This window comes from Felis catus, chromosome B2 (assembly GCF_018350175.1).
Source record: "Felis catus isolate Fca126 chromosome B2, F.catus_Fca126_mat1.0, whole genome shotgun sequence".
NCBI classification, from domain to species: domain Eukaryota; kingdom Metazoa; phylum Chordata; class Mammalia; order Carnivora; family Felidae; genus Felis; species Felis catus.
Window position 1 is genome coordinate 76,576,225 of NC_058372.1, and position 17,826 is coordinate 76,594,050.

The window sequence follows — 17,826 nt, forward strand, 5'->3', positions numbered from 1 at the left end:
CTGAATAGCTTCCTCCACTTCCTGCCTAGGAGAATTTCTTTGGGATCCATACCCCACGGCAGAATTGCTGGTCCCAGGGATGTGTATCCTTACATCTAAAGACTGCCAGATTGCTTTCCTGTGGGACTGGCATGCTCTACTCTCCCTGACCTCTACACCCACACAGATGTGAATCCCCAAATCCTTACTCCTATCTTGCAGCATTATCCAGCGTTCCAGTAGGTATGAAATGTCATCTCATTATTCGATCTTGTATTTTTCCAATAACTGCGGACTTTGGTATATTCACTTTTGAGGTTTTCTCCTCCCTAATTGCATGTTCACTTCATTTGCTCTTTTTTAAACATTAGGTTTACTCTATTTTTCCTGATTTTCAGGAGTTCTAGGTATTGATCTGTGACCAATTTTATCTTCTGATTATGTGTGTTAACTCAATCCTTCATTGAACAGAAATCCTTCATTTGGTATAATCAAATTAATCTCTCTCTCTTTTTTTTTTTTTTTTTTGCCTTGTGATTTGTGCTTTTGAAAGTTTACATAAGAGTTTATTAATTTGGTGAGGCGCCTGGGTGGGTGGCTCAGAAGGTTAAGTGTCCAACTCTTGATCTCCGCTCAGGTCATGATCTCATGGTTCATGAGTTTGAGACCTGCATCAGGCTCTGCGCTGGCAATGCAGAGCCTGCTTGGGACTCTTTCTCTCTCTCCCTGTCTCTTTGCCCCTCCCCTGCTCATGTGCATACTCTCTCTCAAAAGAAATAAATAAACATTTTTAAAAAGAGTTTATTAATTTTATTAATTTGAAGCTTATCATCTCCAGCACTCATCACCAGAAATTCAGACATTGGTACTGTTCTCTCTACCTTTTAAGCAATAATAAATTTGTGACCTGGGGCTATGCCATTCACCTGTCTGGATCACCACTTCCTCATCTATAAAATAAGAGGTTTGATCTACCTCATCTCTGAGGTTCCACACAATTCTAAACACATTGATTCAATTTCAGTTCAATGAAATGTTTTGATTCAACGAAGGGGCAGGCAGATGGGACAGAGGTGCAGAGGCAGCAATCGCAGGAATCTGCAAGATTCTGGACCAGAACTGAGGAGGCAGGAGTCATGGGAGATGAGCTTTTATACAGCTTAATGGCCATCTGAAAAGTTTGGGCTCTCCTCTTTTGTCACAGCAGGGTGGGGGCTGGGGGCATTGGAGGTTTCTGAGTAGAAGGCAACTGTGGTATAATAAAAAAAAAAAAAAAAAAAAAAAAAAAAAAAAACCCAGATATTTCATCTTTATTCCAGCTCCCAAAACCTTTGGAATCCCCTGAGTGAGGAGAGCCTTTTGTATGCTAATGAGATGACTGATGGCTGGGGACTACTAGATAGCTTCAGAAAAAGCACTGGCAGTCAGAAAATCCAAGGCATGAATAGAGAATTGGAACTTTCAGTCTCCCCTCAACCTCGTGGGAGGGGAGACGGGTGAGAGGTTGAGTTAATCAGCAATGGCCAATAATTTAATCAATCATGCCTATGTGACAAACCCCCCTAAATGCTGGGGTTCAGAGAGCTTCTAGTTTGGTGAACACACTGAGGTACTGGGAGGGAGGTGTGCCCAGAGAGGGCATGGAAGCTCTACACACCCCCTGGCCCCCTGCATGCCTTGCCCTATGCATGTTGTCTGCTTGGCTGTCCCTCAGTTGTATCCTTTATAATATACCAGTAATAGTAACTAAAGCACTTCTCTGACTTCTTTGAGTTTTATCCAACCCGTGGAGGAGGTCCGTCAAATCCCCAGTTTATAGCTGGTTGGTCAGAAGTAGAGGTGCCCAGGACTGGCAGCTGGCACCTGAAGTGAGGGCCATCCTGTAGGCACTGAGCCCTTTTACTGGTGAGGTCTGGTGCTCATTCCAGGTAGATAGTGGCAGACTTGAACCGAATTGTTGGGCACCCAGTCTGTAACCCCAGAGAACTGGAGAATTGGTTGATGTGAGGGAAAAAAACTGTCAGTGACATAGGGAAGTCACAGTTTTGGAAGATGAGCAGAAAGGGATGGGAGACAGAAGACCCCCCCCCCCCCAGGAAGAGGATGGAGAAGAGCCTGGGCAGCAGTCTAGGGTGAGGTGGTCACTGAACTGTGATGGGGGGGAGAAAGGCTGAGTCCATGGGAAGGCTTCAGCGGGCAGGCAGGATGGCATGGGGCCAAGAGAGTAAACTCTGGGGTGACAGCCTGGGATCAAGTCCCCTCTCTGTGGACTGACAGCAGGTTATTTCGTCTCTTGAAGCCTCCATTTCCACATGCTTAAGATGGGTGCGATGATGGTCTTCACCACTTGGGTTGTTGTGGGGTTGAAAGGACATGGTGGCACACGGGAGGCGCTTAGCACGACGTCGGCTCTCGGTAAGGTGTTAGGAAGTGCTGGCGGTGCTCACCTTCTGTTGGCAGGGGTGACTCAGGAGAGGGTGTAATCAAAAGATGACTAAGAGGGTTCAGGCCAGGGGCACCGGGAGTCAGCAGTTTGACACTACCACATGGGAGCACGGACTCTTCTACTGAACCTTACCCCCTGACAGCTGAAGCCTGCTATTTACCGCACAGAATTGCAGTCTAAAGGCTTCTCCTGAGCTGATTGGACAGGACTGGACCCTGTGGCCTGTGGCAGACAGGGGCCGTGGAAAGAGATTTGGACGAGACATCACCACACCCAGGTTTTACTGCTTGTCTCTTCCCACTCATTAGCTATGTGAGTTTGGCTGCCGGATTCCTCATCTGTAGGATGGGGGACTGGAGGGGTAACTTGGTTTGTCCCAGAACTTAATTTTACATACAAGTCTCAGTTTGAGTGACAACTCTCTTAGGTCTCTGTCACAGTTGCTGTTACAACAGCTATTTCCTTGTGGAGAGATGGATTGGGTCTTCTCCCAGGTACCTTGAGTTGGCCACTGTTTCCAGATAGAGGTTCACAGGATTTGGATGGAGCATTACTCTATATGTAATAGAAGGTGATGGCCTAAGGAACGGTAGGGTGATGAGCCCAGTTTCAAGCCTGTTGTCTTTGAGGCTCATTTATTCATTCACTCCACAAATACTCACTAAGAACTGCATGCGCCAGGCTCTCTGCTAAGTGCCAAGGACAGCGGATCAGACCCGTTAGGGAGAAACCTGCTATTCAGTGGATAGAGGGGCAGTGCCCTTTTGAGCCCTTGTTGACCACATAGGCTGAGCAAGACCTATGAAGGTGGGGCATAAGCAAAGCAAAGCAAAAATGACTGAAATTCTAACACCTGAGCATGGGAGTTCAGGAACCAAAATCTGGTCTGCAGAAGACACAACGTCAAGCCTTAATTTATGTGTCACAGATGCCCAAATGGATGATTGCCATGTTTCCTCTTCTCCACAGAAAACTAATCCCTAAGCAAGGGGAAGTCACCTTATATTCAGGTGCTTACAAAGTCTCTCACATCAAAGAAACTCTCAGAATTACTTTATCTTCTATAGCAAATCCATGTCCAGGAAAGACAAATTAACAATGCTAATTTGGAAAGTTTGAAAGAGGTATACTGATGACAATGGTTTTGTTGTTGTTGTTGTTGTTGTTTTTTAAGGCAAAGTAAGTTAGTAGCTATTCATAGAGCTCAGACCTCAGAAGTTTTGAGAGTCTGGGTGGTTGTTGATCCCCAAGCCTCAGTGATGTCAGTGGCCCCCACTCCATCCTGTGGCTGTGGTCATGGCCTTTCTACTTCCTCTCTTCCAGAGTGAGTTCTACACCAGAGCTGGGCGGGGTGAGACCAGCCTCAAACACAGAGGGAGGAAGCAAAGGCGGTTTCTTTGCTCATCTTGTCCTTGTTCTGGCCTCTGTGTTTACCCAACTGAAAATTGGAAAACAAACAAAAAGAAACAAATCACACAGTGAGCTGGAAGCTTTCTGCTCTTCAGTTACAGATATATCTGAATACTGTGTGAACTCCTTCAGTGTCTTTTCTTCAACCACATAACTAGAATTTGAAAATTCTCTGACACCTCTTTTCCCTCACCTGAATAACCGATTCCATATAGAATCCACACATTAGCTAGAGCCCTCTAGCCCCTCAGAGATATAGTTAAACCTGCATGGAAGTCCATCTGTCGAATAGATAATTCTAAATGTAATGCTGATATATGTATTTTGCACATAGAGAGTTTGTAAATTTTTCCATCTGATGTGGGAAATGGGAAATGCTGTCTGTTCAGTACCTGTTCATTCGGTCAACAAACATTGAAGTGCACGTGAGCTGGGCCGTGCCCCAGGATCTTTTCTGTCATTTAGTCAGAGGCCACATTCACCTGCCAGGACCACCATGACCCGGCCCATGGCTAAGGGGCCAGGGAGAGCACAACCCAATACCGGAAATGGTCCACAACTCCAGAAATGTATCAACTAAACCAAACCGAATTTGTAGTCCTCTCCTCTTAAAGTCCTTGTTGAGTTTCCCTGAGTGATCGGCAACTGAGCCCCATTGTGTAATAGGTCAGGCTCTCCCCTCAATCCTTAGATGAGAGGGTGTGCTGCTGCCTCCAGTCCTTAATGAGATGAGCTAGTGTGTCAATGACTAGCTGAATACAGATGTTGTGGATTTCTGACAAATGGCTTTTTGACATTATTACAATTGATTTCTGTGGATTAAAACAATTTATTTTCTTCTGTGTCATGCATACTGCGCTGCCCTTAAATCAATTATTTCCTTCCTTTTTCTTCTAACATCATGTTTAAGTCTCTTGTCTTCACTTAGAAGATTTGACTACTTCAGCCCTCATGTTTTCATTGCCTCACTTGTGTATACAGTTGCAGCCACTTGCCTGTGAGCTTCCCCTAACTGGTGCCAGAGAGGTAAAGCTCCCACTCTGAGTGCCTTTGGTCCTGAGCGGGCAGTCTGTGCCCATGTCTTTGCTGGGCTGTTTCACAAACACCCCTGTCTGTGGTTCCCACATGTCTTATGTGTGCACGGATGGATGCATGGATGCATGCGCTCATGTCTTGCCCTCTCCCTGTCTGTCTCTCAGCTTCCTGAGGACAAGGACTTCCTGGGGCCTTGTTACTTGAAACTCTAGAACCCTGTAAGAAACCAGTTGAATGATACCCATCCCTTCCAGGTATTTACATTAGTGGCAGTTTGACAGAATGGTTAAGGCCCTGGATGCTTAAGCCTCGCTACCTTTGTTCATACTTCAGCTCTGTCACTTGCTAGTTGTGAGAGCCCTGTGCCTCCATTTCCCCATCTAGGAAAAGGGCAAATAATAGCACCTACCTAATAACATTATAAGAATTAAATAAGTTAATATGTGAATAGGGCTGGGCTACGTAGCATGAAGATCTTAACTATTAACATTTCTTTTTGTCATATTTTTTGTGTTTAAAAAAAACTTTCTTGAAATTTCCCTTATGTCAAGTCATTAGTAATTTTTACAGTCCTCTGTGAACAAAGCTGAGGCTCTGAAATGTCCACTTACTAATTCAGACGTAGGCATCCTTTGATAGTTGGGTATCCTCAGCAGATTTCCAATATAAAGAGACTCTAAAAAGTTCCATTTTCTCCCTAACTGCCATCATGAAATCTAAATAATGTTCCCATGTATATACATAAGACACAGAACAGTTCAACCAACTTTAAAAAAAAAAAATCTTCATTCACAAAGGTCAGTAAGATATTAGTGGAAATCTAAATTTAAAATAGAAAATGAGGGGCGCTTGGGTGGCTCAGTCGGATGAGTGACCAGCTCAGGTCATGATCTTACGGTTTGTGAGTTAGAGCCCCATATTGGGCTCTGCGCTGACAGTGCGCAGAGATTCTGCCCTCTCTCTCTACACCCCTCACCTGCTCTCTCTCTCTCTCTCTCCCAAAAATAAGTAAAAACAAACTAAAACACACACACACACACACACACACACACACACACACAAAATGAAAACAAGGGAACCAGGCCAATTGCCCTGAGAGGGTCAGCCAGGAATGGTAATGCAGTTGGCTAAGCTTCCAAGCAACTTGATTTCTCTCATTTCACAAAATATTGTGTAATAACTATTAACCAAGTTGTAAAAAATAAAATCCTGCCTTGCTCTGAAAAGTTTTAATGGCTCATGTACCAAATCAGAGAGTAAGGTGGAGCCCATTTAAATGGACAGGTGGAGTGGGTGGTTTTATCATTCATTCAGTAAACATCTGCTGGGCACTGATGCCAGGCATTCATCTGGTGTCACCAAGGATGCAGGGATAGTCAATGCCACTCTTGTCTGTGGGAGAAAGATGTGTGAGCAGACAGCCACAGCAAGGTCATGTATTGTCAGAGCTGTGCATGCAAGGTATGTCAGAGTGTGGTATCTACAGTGGAGGTGCCACGGAAGTCTTCACAGGGAGATCACACTTGAGCAGCATCTAAGGCATCTCATTGAGTGTGGGTGGTTTAGTGTTCCTGGAACTGAGCGCATCTGAAGTTTGGCAGAAGAAATGAACCAGCTCAGGGAGATCAGGATTTCAGTGGGAGGTAGGAGGCCTTGGAGGGACCTTGGAGGGACTCAAAGCAGGGGCTAGAAGCAGTTGCACGCGCGTCTTCAGAAATGCATTCTGATGGCCTGCGGTGGCAGGAGGTTTGTGAGCCTGGTGGCCAGGAGGCTGACTTGAAGACTCCAGAAAGGTGTGGGTGAGAAGTGAGGAGGCAGAGGGGGCAGTGGGAATGTGGTAGAGAAGACCACCTGAGAGAGGATGGTGTAGGAGCAGAAGCAACAGTCCTTCCTGGCTGGTTGGCCGTGAGTGGGAAGCCAGGGGGACAAGGGGAGGGCTTCCCAGGCATCTCCCTGCTTCTCTGGGTGTTCTTAGGAGTTGTAAAGGCTCTCTCCTAACCCTGGGACCATGTGCATCCTCACAGGTGTCTTACAGCCTTAATGGCAAGAAGTGTCCTTCTCTGCTGGCCGTCCACCTGGAGGGGACTCCTCAATGGCCAGCAGACAGGCAGGAGTGGGGAAGCATGGGGAGGGTGAAGGAGAAAGGACAGTGACCACCAGACCACTGCCAGACAGTTCCATACGATGTCCCCTGAAATAAGAAACAGGAAAGGGGAACAGGCCTCTGGGCCACTGGCCCTGTCCCAGTGGGCACATTTTCAGTGTCTGTTGCCCACCTTGCCTTGCTTCAAGCCAGGCAAGCCTGAAATGGAGAGGGGGAGGGGTCATTTCAAATCTTGGAAAAAATCTATATTTTCTTGTAGCGCTTGGAATAAAAACTCTGCTTCAGGTAGAGTCTGACCAAGGATGCTACACCAGGAGCTCGTCAGAACTGGGCCGCTGTGGCCTCTTCACAGCTTGATTTTGGGACATGCTGCCCAGTTGAGAATGCAGGCTTTGTGTGAGGTGACGCCTAACAGGTTCCTGGCCTGTGAGGCTTTCTCAACAACCAGGCATTTGCACCTTCCTTGCCTTCTATGGCCAAGTTTCCTGCTAAAATTACCACTCTGTGCCTGCTGTGACCATTCATCAGAGGCTTTCAAAACAGAACTCTTTGCCAGTTTGGTACTAGAGGTCAGAGAGCCTGCAGTTTCTCATTGCAGCACACACAAGACATGATGATGCTAGTACAGAATTCTAGGTTACGTGGAGGAGGCTGCTGGTGGCAACCAGCAACAAGTCCAGCCTTGGAAATTGCTTCTCTGTCACTTTCCTCCTCTCCTACCAGTTATTTATTTACTTGTTCATTTATTCAGTAAATATTTACCAAATATTACCCCTGTGTTGGGGACATTTTAAATGAATTATGGGAGTCAATGCATATTGTTTAATAATGCATATTGTTTATCACTTTGATCAATCAACTGTAAATGGACAGATCAGAAAGGGAAAATTTCCATCAAGACAGTATGGTATTGGTACATAGACAAATGTAATAGAATAGAGAACCCAGAATTGGACCCACAAATATATAGCCAACTAATCTTTGATGAAGCAGGAAAGAGTATCCAATGGAAAAAAGTCTCTTTACCAAATGGTGCTGGGAGACTGGACAGCAACATGCAGAAGAATGAAACTAGACCACTCTCTTACACCACACACAAAAGTAAACTCAAAATGGATGAAAGACCTGAATGTGAGACAGGAAACCATCAAAATCCTAGAGGAGAAAACAGGCAACAACCTCTCTGACCTCGGCCACAGCAACTTCTTACTCAACACGTCTCCAAAGGCAAGGGAAACAAAAGCAAAAATGAACTATTGGGACCTCATCAAGATAAAAATCTTCTGCACTGCAAAGGAAACAATCAAAACTAAAAGGCAACCGACAGAATAGGAAAGGATATTTGCAAGTGATATATCAAAGGGTTAGTATCCAAAATCTGTAAAGAACTTACCAAACTCTACACCTGAAAAACAAATAATCCAGTGAAGAAAAGGGCAGAAAACAATAGACACTTTTCCAGAGAAGATGTCCAGATGGCCCACAGTCACATGAAAAGATGCTCAATATCACTCATCATCAGGGAAATACAAATCAAAACCACATTAAGATACCACCTCACACTGGTCAGAGTGGCTAAAATGAACAACTCAGGAAACAACAGATGTTGGCAAGCATGTGGAGAAACGGAAACCCTCTTGCACTGTTGGTGGGAATGCAAACTGGTGCAGCCACTCTGGAAAACAGAATGGAGGTTCCTCAAAAAATTAAAAATAGATCTACCCTATGACCCAGCAATAGCACTGCTAGGAATTTACCCAAGGGGTACAGGAGTGCTGATGCATAGGGGCACTTGTACCCCAAAGTTTATAGCAGTGTATCAACAATAGCCAAATTATGGAAAGAGTCTAAATGTCCATCAACTGATGAACAGATAAAGAAGATGTGGTTTATATATATTGTGGAATACTGCTTGGCAATGAGAAAGAATGAAATCTTGCCATTTGCAACAATGTGGATGGAACTAGAGGGTATTATGCTAGGTGAAATAAGTCAGAGAAAGATATATGTTTTCGCTCATAAGTGGATCTTGAGAAACTTAACAGAAGACCATGGGGGAAGGGAAGGGAAGGGGGAAAAGTTTCAAACAGAGAGGGAGGGAGGGAAACTACAAGAGACTCTTAAATACAGAGAGCAAACTGAGGGTTGATGGGGGAGGGTGGGGAAGAGGGGAAACTGGGTGATGGGCATTGAGGAGAGCACTTGTTGGGATGAGCACTGGGATGTTGTATGTAAGCGATGAATCATGGGAATCTACTCCCAAAGCCAAGAACACACTAGCCAACTTGACAATAAATTATATTTTTTAAAAAAAGGGAAGATTCTCCATAAAAGTAAAATATTCCAGAATAATGAAAGACCTTCATAGAAATGTGTCAGATGGCCACTGACTTCTGTGTCTCCTGCAGACGCTGAAGAAATCCTGGCATCAAGGCTCAGGCTGACACACTCCTACACCAAGGGCTTTCTTTCTCTCACTTTCACCCTGAGGAGTGTCCTCATTATTTCTTCTGTTCATCCACTTACTCATACCAGTGCCTCAGTACCAATGGGCACATTTGTTTACGGGTGAAAGGAGGCAATGAATAAATAGCAGCACCTCCTAAGAAGAGCCTTAGGAAAGAAAAAACATGAAAGTTGGCACAGAGGACAGTGTGGTCAGGCAGCAGAGCATCAACGCTGGATTCAGTAGCAGATTCCAGCCACAATATACATGGAACAAACATGGGAAATAAAAGTCAGGATTCTTCCTTATTTCTTTGAAAGCATTGCCTCTAACATTTGTTACTCACTGAGGATATATTTTATTGTTGTTAGAAGTCAATAAATCAATTCTGCACATAATCATTAGGGCGAGCATGAAAAACAATTTCATCTCCAGTGCCAGCTGTAGTTGATTGACAGTAACTCCCTGTAGGGCTAAGGTAAGAAGGATTCTGAGGCTCAGTCCAAACCGAGTGGGAAAGATCAATTAAGTTAATTAGTTGGCATCTTTCATGGACAGAGGAAGAGGTAGGGAAGAAGGGGAGAATGGTATTATGATATCATGCATTTGTTTGCAGTGTATCCAAGAGACAGTGATTGAATGTTAGCTTAAATTCTGTTTAGCACACAGTGCATTTGGAAATAAAATGATAAGAGATGTAGTCACCTCATAATCACCTGAAAATAAGGAAACTGTTTACCCACAATGGGAAGGTAGATTTTGGCCTGTATTCAGAATTCATGAGAATGATAACCGAAGTGTAGACACAAGCTTTCCCTCAGTCCTCACTGCAGGGTATTTTTAATAATCCAGGGAGAAACTTGGAGTCAGAAGTCTTAAAATATCTTCATTCTTCCAGTACTGCTTCATATGACCTGAAAATCTCTCTGGGCTTTATCTTTAGTCAACAGAGTTTCTCCAAAGCCACTAGACTTTGACAAACTATCCACATCAAATGTAAATATTAACATACCCCTAAAGAAGATGTTAAGCAAATCAGACTCTGTTCCTCAGAGTTAATTTAATAAGAGGATTTTCAATCAGATCTCTTCCTGTCCTTACATTTTCATTTGTTTTTAGCTTTAAATGGCAGCAGCATTTCAGGTGTTCAGGTGGTTGAACATGCTGGGCTGGGCTAGATGGAAAGTGAGGAAAGTTTTTTTCATAGAAGAGTAATAGTTTTTTTTTCTTTTTTGTCTTTTTAAATAGTGTTTTAGGCTTCTTCTGCATGAAGAGAGCAGTGAGGGTGGGGAGCCAGGGCTAAACCAGGTGCACGCATTAAATTTCTCTGATTTCAATGGTGGAGGTCATTTTGTTTGGTTCAGCTCTCTTAAGTTACAGAAAAGTGCATTTGGTGAAATTTAGTGTTTATGGTAAAAATATACAAGGTTGTCAGATCTAGAATCAGTGAATGAATAGGGCTTGTAGACAGAGGAACCCAATATTAGAAATGCAGTGTTTGGAAAGCAAAAATAAAAGAGAGAAGGAGAAAGCATAAGAATATGATTTAGGTCAGGGGCACCTGGGTGGCTTAGTCGGTTGAGCATCCGACTTCGCCTTAGGTCATGATCTCATGGTTCATGAGTTCGAGCCCCACATCAGGCTCTCTGCTGTCATTGCAGAGCCCACTTCAGATCCTCTGTACCACCCCCCACCCCCACTGCTGCTGTCTGTCTCTGTCCCTCTCAAAAATAAACAAACATTAAAACACTTAAAAAATATATGATTTGGGTCAGAAAAAACACTTGCCTGATGTGAGGATTACAGCAATAAGAGCCGGTAACAGTTTAGCTCAGATCAGGATCTGTTGTTAAAGTCATGGGGGAGGCTGTGGGCAGAACAGCAAAAAAAATGACAAGCGCACTTAAGGAGGGGGTGGGAATATTTAGATAGGACCCAGAAAAGTGGAACAATACTGCAGTATGAATTTGCATAAATTCTCTTATGTGTGTGTTACAAATGCTCTGTAAGATGTAAAGGGACATGGATGTCTTTCATTGTTCTGAGTGCTCTTGGGCAGACTCTTCCTAAGGTATTTTCATGTTAATAAAAATTATAGAAATGAATAAGAATTTTTTTCTGTACGGTACATCTGTATTGTACTATAACATTGTGTGTTAGCTAACTGGAGTTAAAATTAAAACTTTAAAAAATCAATTTATTTAACACATTTCTTGAGCACCTGCTGTTTGCCTGCAGGGAGCGTGGTGTTCTCAAGCAAGTGGTATGATATTCCTTCTGAAGAGCTTATGAATGATGAACTTGTAGTGAATGCAATGGAGGAGAAATGGGTCGGAGAAAGTCATGGTGGGGAAATGAAAATATGAGTTTATAGGAAAGTAAGTATTTACAAAGGCAGTTTTCTGCAAAGGAATACATTTTTGTAGGAAAAGTTAGCTGTGTATAGAAGAAAGAAATTTGTTAGAGATTCTTCTGCTCATTCATGTATTCATTCAGCGGTGCCTCCCTGCTCTTCTCCACAGTCTGTGCTAGGTGCTAGAGGGGTTCAGGAGGCAGGTGCAGGCGCTGCACAGAGGTGAGCAGTAGAGCAGAGAATGTGCACCTAACTCAGAGAGGGAGCTCAATGAAGGGTCCACGGGAAGAAGGATCATCACACTTCAGGAGATAGAGCCATTAATTGAATAAAGTAGTAAAAGCATGGTATAAAAAAGAAATTTCTATTCTATTCTATCCTATTCTATTCTATCGTTTCTATTCACCTACCTATCTATATTTAGATCTATCAATCATCATTTATCTGTTATATACAAAGGGACAAAGATGAGTCCAAGCATGGAAAATGGCAGGTACTTAGGATTTTATTTTGAGTAATCCCTATATATACCAGGCCTGATGCAGAGCTCTTTGTATATAAGCATAGTGGTTAAGAAGGTTGCAGTCAAACATAAGTGGTTCTGATCCCAGCTCTACCACTCACTAATTGCGTGACCTTGAACAATTCATTATATCTCTAGATCTCAGTTTTCCTCATCTGTAAAATGATATTAGTAATAATACCAATCTCACAGCACAAAATCAGTCTTTCTTAACAAAATCACTTTGCACGATGCTGGCGTGTGGCAAGTGCTTGGTAAATGCTGACTCATTTTCATTACAACCTTTGCTTTGTTCATTTGCTGCCCTTCCAGAGGAAGCTGTGATTTAGAAGTGTGCTCAGGTCAAGCTCATGATTGGTAGTGCTAACCTTGCGTGGTAGTACTAACGTCTATGTCCAACTGCCACATGGCCACTTCCCTCCAAGGACTCACAAGAACCGACATTTACTGTGTTCAAAGCCCCTTCCCCCAGAAATCCTCATGTTGGCCCAAGCTGCCATCACCATCCTGTCAATAAAGCCAGAAATCCCTGGGCAGCTGAATGCCCCCCATTCACTCTTCCTCACCAACCACTGCCCCCCCCCCCACCCCACCACAACCAGTATCCCACCTTTGCCTCAATGTTTTGGTTCCATCCATTCCCCTGCATGCAGTCCTCACTGTTCCCTCTTGGATCACTGCATCAGCTCCCACACTGGCTTTCTGCTGGTGCCATTCCCTTCTCTAAACCATTCAACATAGTGCTGCCAGAATAACCTTTCTAAAATGCAAAGCTTATCTTGTCAATCTCGACTTTAAGGTCCTACAGGGACTCTTCGCTGCTCTTGTGATAAAACTCAACATTCCTGAGCTCTTTGAGCCATAAGGTTCTCTGAGACCTGGTCTTGTCTTCAAGACTTTATTTCTGACACCCACCACCCGTTAAAGTGGGAGACAACCATGCAAGGTTGACAACCATGCAAGGAGACAGCCACAAATAAATGAAAAAGGTAACTCCAACCATTGCCAAATGGTACCAATATATTGCTGTTGGTAAACTGCAAGGTGACTGACACATTGGATAATCCTCCATGAAGAATGATAGAAATATTCACTTTTTAAGACTTTACAATTAAGCAGGATAGTTAATTGTAATCTCATAAGAGAGACTGATTTCACCACAGGAAGAAATCATGGTGTTCTAAAGAGAAGATAAAAAGGGGGCACCTGGGTGGCTCGGTTGGTTAAGCATCTGACTTCGGCTCAGGTCATGATCTCATGGTGGTTCGTGGGTTTGGGCCCCGCATCGACTCTGTGCTGACAGCTGAGAGTCTGGAGCCTACTTCAGATTCTGTGTGTCCCTCTCTCTGCCCCTCCCCTGCTCGCACTCTGTCTCTCTCTCAAAAATAAACAAACACTAAAAATAATAATCAGTAACAAAGAGATGATAAAAAGATGATTACCCAAGGCTGGGAGGTCCTTTAAGACTTAGGTCAGCCTTTAAGAGAGAAATCATTAGTTAAGAGGAAGAAGTAAAGATGGACACTCCGAGGTGGGGGAGGAGGTGGGGGAGGAGGCAAATTCAGAAATTCTGACTTTCATTAGGGAGACAGGTGTGTGGGAATGTGAAGACATTGTATTGCTCTGTATAAACATATGCATGAGGACATAAACACACAATTCTTTGAGCCACAGATGTTGAGAGGGGCACCTGTGTGGGTGGAGAAGGGCTGCAGCGCCGAGCAGGGTGAGGACAGCAGGACATGGATGGTGGCTCAGGGAGCACACAGTCTGGCGAGGACTCCACGGACATGCTTAACATGCCATTGGAGTATGCAATGTGCTAGGAAGGAAAGGAGTGGGGCCTGTAAGAGAATGCAGGAGGGCCCTAATCTGGGTTGAGAGGTCACCAGTCAGCACTTTTCAGGTCTATTCCCAGATGAACGGCAAAGTGAAGCAAAATCAGGCGTGCCGTGGGAGAGTTTGAGATTCACTAGTTTAAGTACTAAGTTAGCAAAACAGCCTTGCAGCCAGCACAGGAAGGTAGGTGCCTGGGGGACATGGGCTTATGCTAGGGCCAAGGGAGAAAGGGGCGGAGGGTTTTTCAGAGGAGGTGGCTGGAATGCGTGTTTTGTCAGTATTACTCTGGGGGAAGCTGCCAGGTGTCAAAGAGGTTGTTTTGCACCCAGTAGCCCCTCCCAGAGCAGTGAGGAATGGGAGAGAGCAAAGAAGGTGGGAGGTGAGGCTGCCTGTAAACCATGCCAGCTCCCCACCAAGTCCTGTGTTCCGAGTGGGTTAACAATGCCCTGAAGGTCGGTGAACATTTCACCATCTTGATCTTCCTGGGACGCGAAGCTGCTGGGAATGAAACCCACGACGGCCCAGAGCTGCCCGAAGGAGGAAGCCCGTGCCCCCCTGCAAAATGCAGAGAATGCCATCTCCTGTTACCTTGGGGGATCTTCATTTTCCCCAAAGAATTAGAGGACCACACAGCCCTTGGGAAGACATAGTTGTGGGAACATAAAGGAGAAATGACCGAGACGATGTGGACACCAGAGGAGGAGAGGTCACTGGCATCTCTACCAACAATACATTTCCAGTCACCTTTTGCTAAAATCCTGTTGACTTTAATGGTTCTCCCAGCAGATGGGATGTTGAAACAATTGCATTGGGGGGTTGAAATGTGGGTTTATGAGAGAAACCAACTTGCAAAGCCTGGGCAGAGCTTAGGAAATGGCAGACTCTCCAACTTGCCCCACATCTGAGGACAGCAGGGACAGCATTGCAAGTGACTCTTACATGGACTGATGCCACCTTCAGTAGATGCTGTGGGATGTGGGAAGCAGTTCTCAAATGAACCTGATGATCTGTGTGTCCATGGGCCCAGCGCCAGGGTCACTGAGTAAAATCTCCTGTTGTGAGGACGACAGAGGTCATGCCATCAGCCTCCTAGAACCCTATCAGGTTTGGGAGCCACTGGGCTAATGTAGTATTCTTTACAGTATATTTTTGTTTTTACAGAAATTCCAGAGTACCTAATTCTTGTTCTCTTTTCCCTTTCTACTAGGCACTGGGAAATCACGAATTTGATAATGGCGTAGAAGGACTGATTGATCCACTCCTCAAAGAGGCCAGATTTCCAATTCTGAGTGCAAATATTAAAGCCAAGGGGCCACTAGCATCTCAAATATCAGGACTTTATTTGCCATATAAAATTCTTCCTGTTGGGGATGAAGTTGTGGGAATTGTTGGATATACTTCAAAAGAAACCCCTTATCTCTCAAATCCAGGTATTTTCTACTTTTATAGCACTTGTTGCTTGCAAATAGATGTATTAAATCAGAGCTTGGCATTATTTGTATGGGCTGTAGGCAAGAGTAGGAACAGCGTGCTGTGTTGGGCAAATGGCGTACTTAGGTTAACATTGATAAAACCAGTCTGGTGACTTCCACATTGTTCTAAATTACTTCTTACAGACATTGCTGTTTTGTTCACTGAACTTCTTTGTTGACATACACAGTATCTTTGTTTAATTCAGTGCATTCAAAATTGGACAAGAAAGCCATTTACATCCAGTACTAAACATTACAGAGTTACTTACTGGAGAATAAAAGCTGTATAATTCACTGCCCTATTGCCTGCAGAGCCAGAGAGCCCAAAGCTAGGGCGTTACCTCAATTTACCTTACCTTTCCTTTTCTAGTATGATTATTATGTCTAGTTAACTCTCCTTGTTCCCTTTTTGTTACTTTTTAATGACTTTGTTGTATCCAGCTTTTGAGAAATACATATCCTTGAAAGGTCTCATGGTATACATATCCTAATATAAATATTTTTTATATATGCTATATTTCATATAGTATATATATCTGTATATGTACATACATACACATATAACCCTAAAATCATTCAGGAAACATTTTGGGGGCACCTGGGTGGCTTGGTCAGTTAAGCGTCCAACTCTTGATTTCACTGAGGTCATGGTCTCATGGCTCATGAGTTCAGGCCCTGCATCAGGCTCTGTGCTGACAATGGACCCTGCTGGGAATTTTCTCTCTCCCTGTCTCTGTCTTTCTCTCCCCACCCTGTTCATGTATTCTCTCTCTTTCTCTCAAGATGAATAAACTTTAAAAAATGGTTATTTTATAAAAAAGAAACATTTTTGAGCCACTTTTACAGGAACACTTTCACCAAAACACTTTGGCAGTAAGAACAAAAATGATATTTTTTCTAAATTATGCAAACCAATTTTCTTCCCATATTTGGAGAAAAAAAGGGAAACTAACAGAAATAAAAGATACAGCATAGGGAAGTTAGTGGTATTATAGTAGCATTGTGTGGTGACAGGTGGTAGCTACCTTGTGGTGAATATAGTGTAAAAAAAAAAGAAAGGAATGAAGGAAGGGAGGGAGGAAGGGAGAAAAAGAAAGAAAAAGAGAAAGAGGAGAAGGAAAACTAGGAGCTGGTATTATCCAGAAATAAGGGTTTTCATTAAGAATTAATTGGGGCGCCTGGGTGGCGCAGTCGGTTAAGCGTCCGACTTCAGCCAGGTCACGATCTCGCAATCTCGCGATCTTGCAGTCCGTGGGTTCGAGCCCCGCGTAGGGCTCTGGGCTGACGGCTCGGAGCCTGGAGCCTGTTTCTGATTCTGTGTCTCCCTCTCTCTCTGCCCCTCCCCCGTTCATGCTCTGTCTCTCTCTGTCCCCAAAATGAATAAACGTTGAAAAAAAAAATTAAAAAAAAAAAAAAAAAGAATTAACTGATGAAGGGCTTACTATCATTTAACAATTAAAAAATGATATATTTATTATTGTTGTGACAATAGGTCCAAGCCATTGGAAACAGCAACAAGGTCAGCCCTGCTTGGCCCTGAGCAGAATGGCTCTGCTCTGAGGGAAAGGTTGTACAGCCAGCCTGGAGACAGGGCAGGCACAGGCCTTCTCTCCTCTCTGCTGGTAGGGGCGGTGGGGACTATCAGGCACTCCAGGTGGCAGGTAGGCATCTGTCCCACAGGTGACTAAGCCTTTGCATACTGTGTGACACACAGTCAATAAATAGGTGTTTTTGAGGTCATTATGGAGCCCGGGGGTAGTTGTGGACATGATGAATCACCGGCTCTCAACATGTTTCAGAAGTGCTCTTCTAAGAAGTGTGTGGTCCCGCCAGTGGGACCTGGACAGTCTTAGGCTGCTCTGAACCCTGCCCAGCTCCTCTGCTTCATTCTGCCTCCCACTCTGGTTGGTGATCCGACCTCCCCCCAGTTTGAGGGGGTTGCTGTGGTTCGGGCCTTCCAGGGGTTTTCTGCAAAGAGGAGCATATGCAGATTGTAGAGTGAACCAGGCTGCATGACTGCTGACAGAACAATTGCCAATGTCAGTAGGCCTGGGGTGACATGGCCCGGGTTTGCTGCCCTTGCCCCTGGTTCCCGTCAGGTTGGACACTCCTGCTCTGGGTCCCCAGCTCCCACAGCAAACACCTCTCCCCCTTATTACACTTGTCTCTTACTGTCAGCTTCGTGTGCTGGCCTGAACAGCTGAGGACAGAGCCTGGGT

The 17,826-nt window shown here is 44.3% G+C and overlaps 2 protein-coding genes across 4 annotated transcripts in view; one reads left to right on the top strand and one right to left on the bottom strand.

Moving 5' to 3' along the window:
- The window catches only part of NT5E (5'-nucleotidase ecto), a 48,480-nt gene that overhangs the window by 4,516 nt on the left and 26,138 nt on the right, over positions 1-17,826 (top strand). For both annotated transcript variants that reach the window (XM_023254164.2, XM_011282497.3), the window contains exon 2: positions 15,343-15,565. In XM_023254164.2, the coding sequence (XP_023109932.1) occupies positions 15,343-15,565 (223 nt within the window). The remainder of the gene's footprint in view (positions 1-15,342; positions 15,566-17,826) is intronic.
- Positions 3,457-17,826, bottom strand: part of SNX14 (sorting nexin 14) — a 124,443-nt gene continuing 110,073 nt past the window's right edge. For both annotated transcript variants that reach the window (XR_006597978.1, XR_006597976.1), the window contains one exon: positions 3,457-3,863. The gene's annotated coding sequence lies outside the window, so the exon portion shown is untranslated. The remainder of the gene's footprint in view (positions 3,864-17,826) is intronic.